At 41.6% G+C, this 8,675-nt stretch overlaps 1 protein-coding gene across 1 annotated transcript; it reads right to left on the bottom strand.

The window, feature by feature from the left end:
- Nucleotides 1–7,507: 7,507 nt before the first annotated feature.
- On the bottom strand, nucleotides 7,508–8,675 carry LOC128451000 (phospholipase A and acyltransferase 4). Its single transcript, XM_053434769.1, has 3 exons — nucleotides 8,658–8,675; nucleotides 7,989–8,047; nucleotides 7,508–7,897 (listed from the first exon to the last, which is right to left on the bottom strand). The coding sequence occupies exons 1-3, from the start codon at nucleotides 8,673–8,675 to the stop codon at nucleotides 7,582–7,584; spliced, it is 393 nt and encodes a 130-aa protein (XP_053290744.1). The 3' UTR covers nucleotides 7,508–7,581.

Below are 8,675 nucleotides of genomic sequence, written 5' to 3'. Positions count from 1 at the left end.
AGTTCAGAACCTGGTTAAAACCGAGCAGACAGTGACAGAGCCTCTGAAGTCCTCCTGGACTCTGGCTCCCCAGAGTGTTACAACCCAGAGTGTTACAGCCCTGAGCCACGACACAGGCGATCCAGAGCTCGCTCCTCACGGCCAAAACCAACACAGTACTGACAGTAGGTTTTAAGTTTCCTACAGTTAATAGGCAAACTGTTTTTTTAGCAACAGCAGCAAACTCCAAAACCTATATTCTGATTAATGTTAGATACCACTGTGAACTTGGTAAATATGTTTGGACGACTACTTTCCATTCCATAACACTGTATTAGTCCATACAGCACATGTTGAGACATTAGCATATTATTACACAGACAATGATACAGTAATTTGGATTTCAAGACTTTGAAAAAAATTAAGACACCTCTTCTGCAGCAAAACCTGCCTGAAGGATACAATTGTTAAGTCTGCCAGATCAGACTGAGGACTATATTGAGTAGAATCCAATGAGTGAACAAAAACTCTTGGACAGTCCAAAACTGACCATACCATTGTGTGTGCCACTCTCTCTACATCTAATCTGACAATTGACAATGTCTAACTTTCCTTTCTTTTCTCTTATCAGGTAAAGAGCACAGTCTTTCCTTGCAGGCAACTAACTACTTTCTCTTACCTGGCACTTTGTATGAAAAGCAGCTGTAATACAGTCCGTCCTGCTCCAAGGCCAAGAGACACTTGAACCATCACAGCTGCAAGTGTAACCCTCATCTCAACACTTACATCAGCCCCACTTTAAAAAAAACGTCCTGACTCGGTAAAAACACCTTTATTTCCACAAATGTCTCCACTTGAAAGGTATAACACTCATATTGGTCCTCACAGAGATAGAGACATGCAGCATGTAGATCTGTGTGACTCCTCCTGGCTCCACCTGCCTCGTCTGGAACAGGCTCCACATGTGAACAGTGTCGGACTGTGAAGCAGCTCAATGTTGGCACAGACACGACGGAGGATAAAAACCCTCTGAGCTGAACTAAACCATCTAAACTCTACCTGATTAAACGTGTTTATAAAACAGATTTACCAAACAATAACATTCAATTACTACTAATTAAAGATGTATTAACAACATTATTAATCAGTATTTTTCTCTGCAATAGCCTTTCAGAATATTTATATTCCTCTCAAGGGTAAGTTTTAATCGTTTCCACACATTTCACGCTCAATATATTTGCTTTATTTTTATGTATTTATATTCATATATATTTAAAGTAGAGTTTATAATTAAACAGTATAATATCAAGCCTCATTTACATTTTATGTAATAAGGGTTTGATAACAACACCATATGAATATATATCAGCTGATGTATATGAATGATAACTATTATGAATCCTGTCTCTTTGATTCTTTTAAGTCATATCAGAGTTGTAGAGAGAGCTTCTCAGTTAGCGGAGCGTTCAAGACCATGACTCACTTTGTGGAGAAAACAGAAAGGAACTCGTCTACTGTCAATCACCTTTTAACAAACACAACATCTACACACTAGTTCTGCTCTGGAAGAGTTAACGAGGTTAACAAACACAACAGTTAGATACACACCTGACGAGACTCTGCCACGCCGTATCGCATCTTGTTGGCAAAGTGCTCACAGTTGTTAGTGACAACGTTGTACTGTGGCTCACTGCCCACCATTGCACAGGCCTCCTTCACTGTGACAGAGGGATCCCGAGCCTTGTACTTTTCATCCAGCTGATTCTTGACCTGGTAATGGTCATCTCTGACCACGTCGGTAAGCTTCTCTTGCACCACCTTACCGTTGCTGTTGCTCAGAAGCCCAGACGAGCCAGATAACTGACAGGGAGGAAAAGAAAGAGGAAAGGAGGAAGGTTCCATCATGAAATACATGTCATGCCCATGTTATATTCTAATGTGAATGTATGTATGTTATCCCTTCACTCACCATCTGCACCGAAATGAACCACTTCATTCTCTCTCAGTGCTGATAGGGCCCATCCCGGGAGATCTCGATCAGGTCTCCTGGTTTTTCTTTAAACTAAAAATAAACATGAAAATGAGATATAAATAGTTGACCAAACAATTGGAATCGTCTTTAAAAATATTTTACAATTGATGGATAAATGAATAGAAATAGGCTAGATGAACAGATGAACCATCCTCGATCAGCATGCTAATATATTTTCCCCAGTTATATCCTCGGAACTTACCTGACTAGTCCTGCACACTACAGCAGGGCTCAATAGCCCTGCTGTAGTGTGCAGGATGCTGGCAATTATCTGCGCATGTGATGGAAGAATGCACTTCACCCCAGCTCCTGGTTGAGAGCTTGAAACAGGAAGGCTTCAATAAGAGCTACACTGGGATCCTATCGTCCTTTTAGATCTGCAGGATGTTTTGAGAGATCCCCCCCCCCCCCCCCCACACACACACACACACACACTCAGATCACTGCTGCTGTGCTTTGTATGAAAAGCAGCTGTAATACAGTTAGTCCTGCTCCCGGGCCAAGAGACACTTGAACCATCACAGCGAATCGAGACCTCATCACCAAAAGCTCCTCGTCTTTGTCTGCAGCTTCTACGTGCTCTGCTTTGCTTTTTCATCCTGCAGTATTTTGTCCTGTGTTAGAAACCTCATCAACACACCCACTCTGTACAGCAGTGACATGTTCCTGCTGTATTCTCACGTGGACTCACTCTGACCTCATCTGGAGCTCTGAGGAGCAGGCAGGAAAAAGTCTAGAACAATATCTGGAGTTCAGGGGATGAAAGCAGAAAAAACTGTAACACAATCGAGGAACGAGACAATTTCCAGGTAACTTTCTTCTCCTTGTGTCTCTCAGTCCTTCATTCTGATGTCATTCTCTAACTCATATCCTTTTATTCCTTCACTCCATCATGACCTCCTTCCTTCTCAAGCTTCTACCTTTGACCTTTGACCTTACCTGCTGAACTCTGCAGCATGTGTGTGCTGGGTTTAATCAGAGCCCCGAGGCAGAAAGCAGAGCTCTCATCCTGCACTGGTTTCATGGTCTACCCCCCCCCCCCCCCCCCTCGTCTTCCTCCTAATCTGCGTCCTGTGGGTGCACACTCCCTCTCCTCCTGTGACTGAGGAGCAGCGGTAAAACCCTCGTCGAGCTTCGACCGGCGGACTCTCATTCCTCCCTCCTCCTCCTCCTCCTCCTCCTCCACGCTCACTGCAGGTTGAGACAGGGCCCTGGTCATTGAGAGTCTAATGCCTTCCTCTTTTTCATGTCTTTTTAAAGTATCAACTGGTTGTGCGTCCGCAGCTCGGTCCTCGTCTGACAAAGGGGGGGGGGGGGGAGATATTGTGGAGCGAGAGATGCTTAGTCAGTGATTTGCAGGCTTTTCCCTCAACGAGTCTTAAAAAGCAGAAACCAGTTGAACCAGGTGAGAACAACGTTCAGGCATTCAGGAATTTGTGGCGGTGGCTGGGGCGTGGCAGCCGGTTGGCAGAGAGACACTCGCATGGCGTTCAGCTGAGATTCTTGTAAAAGCTCAATCACAAGTTAACAAGGTGAAGTCACTTACAGGGCAAGAGATAAATATGCATGATTAATTATTAACTATTGAAATTGTTTGCATGAAATGATACCAAAAGGTTTACAATGTGAATTTGTGAAGTCAATACATAATCTTATATAGAACTAAGACATTTTCCCTTTTGTCTTTCATTTATATGAAATTAAATGTATTTGATACAATCATCGTTTAAAAGTCTTTTCTTTGGCCTCTTTGGTTTTTATCCCAGGAGATTTTATTTAATTTAATTATCATCAGTATTTTGATATATCAGGTATTGCTGTTTTCTTGTTGAACCTTTTTTTTGAGAAGCACTTTGGTCAAACCATTTGTTTTGAATGTGCCATAAAAATAAGGTTGAAATTGTCATCGATATGTAGTTTTTCAGAAAGTGAGAAACTCCTCTTAATGACTTACACGTTGTTGGGACTTGGTATTTTTTGAATTACAGTTCGGCCTACATGTGTCGTCTCCCAGTGCGCGTCAACGTCACTCAGAGGAGTGAAAACCGACCGGGGGACACAAGTTTCAGCCACTATTGATCACTCTGGGCCCCATGACCCATAATGTCACCATGCCAATATAAGCCCAGTTCTCCTTTCTCTTTCCACGAAACTCTCAGAGGAGAAGGATTGCTGTCCAGCTCACTCTGCTGGATTCCTTAACTCCACCCTCCGAGAGGAGCTAACTTTTTCGGTCTGCTGAAATTCAATGGAGGAGAGGTGCAGCTTCCTACACACCTCAACAAGGAACTACAAAGGCTGGAGCCACAAACCAGCAAGACGAGTTCACAGAACTTTGAACAGCACAGCAACCCTTTTTTTTCTTTCCATGGACAGGTAACACAACTAGGCTTAACAATTATACTAGGCTAAGCATAGCCTAGTATAATTGCTGACGACACCGTTAGTAATTTGTGTTTTTATATTTTATTATCTACATAATAACTGTTTTTATTTCACAAATGTTTTTTCCTTAATGCTGCATAAGTGTGAATTTTGCCAAACTCTACACTGTCAAGAACTCCATATCCCTCAAGGTTGCTAACTATCTACGTGGTAAATTTGGTTAAAGTTATTAATTTAATTGTTAATTAGAGTTCCAAATTTGTAGTTAGTACTTTTATGAACCTTAATCAATAAATTGGCTATCTTTTCACTTTCTTTGAGGGTGGTGCCCCGCGGTAATTTCAATCAAAAAAGTTATTATAAGTTTGATTCGTGTTGCTGTGATATTTTGGTTACAACTTATTTGAAAGTTAATGTTAGTTATGCTCTTCTGTCTTTCTCTGCATGCATCTAGTAACTTTCTCTAATTTGGCACCAACACAGACACACACATATCTCAGCACCCTTCTCTCTGACCAACGCTACATGTGGTAAACATTCCGAAGGGAGGAGGAGAGGGCGTTATATGTGGATTGGCCAGCCGCCATTTTAGAACCACCCTCACTCACACACATACTCACGTACACATCTTTATATATCAAGTACACCATTAGTAATTTGTGTTTTTATATTTTATTATCTTCATAATAACTGTTTTTATTTCACAAATGTTTTTTCCTTAATGCTGCATAAGTGTGAATTTTGCCAAACTCTACACTGTCAAGAACTCTATATCCTTCAAGGTAGCTAACTATCTATGTGGTAAATTTGGTTAAAGCTATTAATTTAATTGTTAATTAGAGTTCCAAATTTATAGTTAGTACTTTCATGAACCTGTTATTACAATATTGATAATTTCTTTAGGGAACTAGATCTCCCTCTAAGTGATGTGCAAAATGCAACAGAAAGAGAGAAGGTTAAACTTGTGTTAAAAACCAGCTCTACAGCTCTTCACAAGTTAATTCAGTCACTTCCTTCCCGTGTGAGAAATGACTACACAGAGCCCAGTCAAGCACTAGTCGAGGAATTCCCTTCTACTGCTGACGAGATTACATCCTTTGTTACAGCATTCCAAATTAAAAATTCACGTCGCGTAAATCCCATCGATCATCTCAGATGTTTGAGGCATGTTTATTTTCAGGGAAAGAACGAACCAGGCCTAGAAGAGCATCCCACCTTCAAGACCTTGTTCTTACGTAACCTACATCCAAGTATACGCACACATGTTGTACTGATGACACAGTAAGGAAAACATTCAATTCACCAGATCAGGAAGATGTCACAGGTGGCTTTGGAAACTGTTGTCACTTCCAAGGCTACAGTAGGTGCAACCGAGCCTGTCAAAACAAACAGCACGTGTCAAAGACATCCGCAGCCTCTTAACTTCACCCTCACAACAAAACAAAGGGGGGTGACAAAAGGCAGCGTAGGGACACCGAGCGTATCCACCATGTCCACCAACTTCCCAGAGATGGAGATTCCCACAGAAGAAGCTGTAGGAAGCCATACTCTGACATTCTGGCCCAGAAAAATTACCACTGCTCAGATGATGATCGCAGCATCTCTGAGTACAGTTCAGAACCTGGTTAAAACCGAGCAGACAGTGACAGAGCCTCTGAAGTCCTCCTGGACTCTGGCTCCCCAGAGCGTTACAGCCCAGATTGTTACAGCCCTGAGCCACGACACAGGCGATCCAGAGCTCGCTCCTCACGGCCAAAACCAACACAGTACTGACAGTAGGTTTTAAGTTTCCTACAGTTAATAGGCAAACTGTTTTTTTAGCAACAGCAGCAAACTCCAAAACCTAAATTCTGATTAATGTTAGATACCTCTGTGAACTTGGTAAATATGTTTGGACGACTACTTTCCATTCCATAACACTGTATTAGTCCATACAGCACATGTTGAGACATTAGCATGTTATTACACAGACAATGATACAGTAATTTGGATTTCAAGACTTTGAAAAAAATTAAGACACCTCTTCTGCAGCAAAACCTGCCTGAAGGATAAAATTGTTAAGTCTGCCAGATCAGACTGAGGACTATATTGAGTAGAATCCAATGAGTGAACAAAAACTCTTGGACAGTCCAAAACTGACCGTACCATTGTGTGTGCCACTCTCTCTACATCTAATCTGACAATTGACAATGTCTAACTTTCCTTTTTTTTCTCTTATCAGGTAAAGAGCACAGTCTTTCCTTGCAGGCAACTAACTACTTTCTCTTACCTGGCACTTTGTATGAAAAGCAGCTGTAATACAGTCCGTCCTGCTCCCCGGCCAAGAGACACTTGAACCATCACAGCTGCAAGTGTAACCCTCATCTCAACACTTTAATCTGCCCCACTTTAAAAAAAACGTCCTGACTCGGTAAAAACACCTTTATTTCCACAAATGTCTCCACTTGAAAGGTATAACACTCATATTGGTCCTCACAGAGATAGAGACATGCAGCATGTAGATCTGTGTGACTCCTCCTGGCTCCACCTGCCTCGTCTGGAACAGGCTCCACATGTGAACAGTGTCGGACTGTGAAGCAGCTCAATGTTGGCACAGACAGGACGGAGGATAAAAACCCTCTGAGCTGAACTAAACCATCTAAACTCTACCTGATTAAACGTGTTTATAAAACAGATTTACCAAACAATAACATTCAATTACTACTAATTAAAGATGTATTAACAACATTATTAATCAGTATTTTTCTCTGCAATAGCCTTTCAGAATATTTATATTCCTCTCAAGGGTAATTTTAATCGTTTCCACACATTTCACGCTCTATATATTTGCTTTATTTTTATGTATTTATATTCATATATATTTAAAGTAGAGTTTATAATTAAACAGTATAATATCAAGCCTCATTTACATTTTATGTAATAAGGGTTTGATAACAACACCATATGAATATATATCAGCTGATGTATATGAATGATAACTATTATGAATCCTGTCTCTTTGATTCTTTTGAGTCATATCAGAGTTGTAGAGAGAGCTTCTCAGTTAGTGGAGCGTTCAAGACCATGACTCACTTTGTGGAGAAAACAGAAAGGAACTCGTCTACTGTCAATCACCTTTTAACAAACACAACATCTACACACTAATTCTGCTGTGGAAGAGTTAACGAGGTTAACAAACACAACAGTTAGATACACACCTGTAGAGACTCTGCCTTGCCGTATCGCATCTTGTTGGCAAAGTGCTCACAGTTGTTAGTGACAACGTTGTACTGTGGCTCACTGCCCACCATTGCACAGGCCTCCTTCACTATGACAGAGGGATCCCGAGCCTTGTACTTTTCATCCAGCTGATTCTTGACCTGGTAATGGTCATCTCTGACCACGTCGGTAAGCTTCTCTTGCACCACCTTACCGTTGCTGTTGCTCAGAAGCCCAGACGAGCCAGATAACTGACAGGGAGGAAAAGAAAGAGGAAAGGAGGAAGGTTCCATCATGAAATACATGTCATGCCCATGTTATATTCTAATGTGAATGTATGTATGTTATCCCTTCACTCACCATCTGCACCGAAATGAACCACTTCATTCTCTCTCAGTGCTGATAGGGCCCATCCCGGGAGATCTCGATCAGGTCTCCTGGTTTTTCTTTAAACTAAAAATAAACATGAAAATGAGATATAAATAGTTGACCAAACAATTGGAATCGTCTTTAAAAATATTTTACAATTGATGGATAAATGAATAGAAATAGGCTAGATGAACAGATGAACCATCCTCGATCAGCATGCTAATATATTTTCCCCAGTTATATCCTCGGAACTTACCTGACTAGTCCTGCACACTACAGCAGGGCTCAATAGCCCTGCTGTAGTGTGCAGGATGCTGGCAATTATCTGCGCATGTGATGGAAGAATGCACTTCACCCCAGCTCCTGGTTGAGAGCTTGAAACAGGAAGGCTTCAATAAGAGCTACACTGGGATCCTATCGTCCTTTTAGATCTGCAGGATGTTTTGAGAGATCCCCCCCCCCCCCACACACACACACACACACACTCAGATCACTGCTGCTGTGCTTTGTATGAAAAGCAGCTGTAATACAGTTAGTCCTGCTCCCGGGCCAAGAGACACTTGAACCATCACAGCGAATCGAGACCTCATCACCAAAAGCTCCTCGTCTTTGTCTGCAGCTTCTACGTGCTCTGCTTTGCTTTTTTATCCTGCAGTATTTTGTCCTGTGTTAGAAACCTCATCAACACACCCACTCTGTACAGCAGTGACAT

This window comes from Pleuronectes platessa, chromosome 11 (assembly GCF_947347685.1).
Source record: "Pleuronectes platessa chromosome 11, fPlePla1.1, whole genome shotgun sequence".
Lineage (NCBI taxonomy): Eukaryota > Metazoa > Chordata > Actinopteri > Pleuronectiformes > Pleuronectidae > Pleuronectes > Pleuronectes platessa.
Note: the sequence above shows the minus strand (reverse complement) of the source record. Positions and strands in the feature narration are given on the sequence as shown.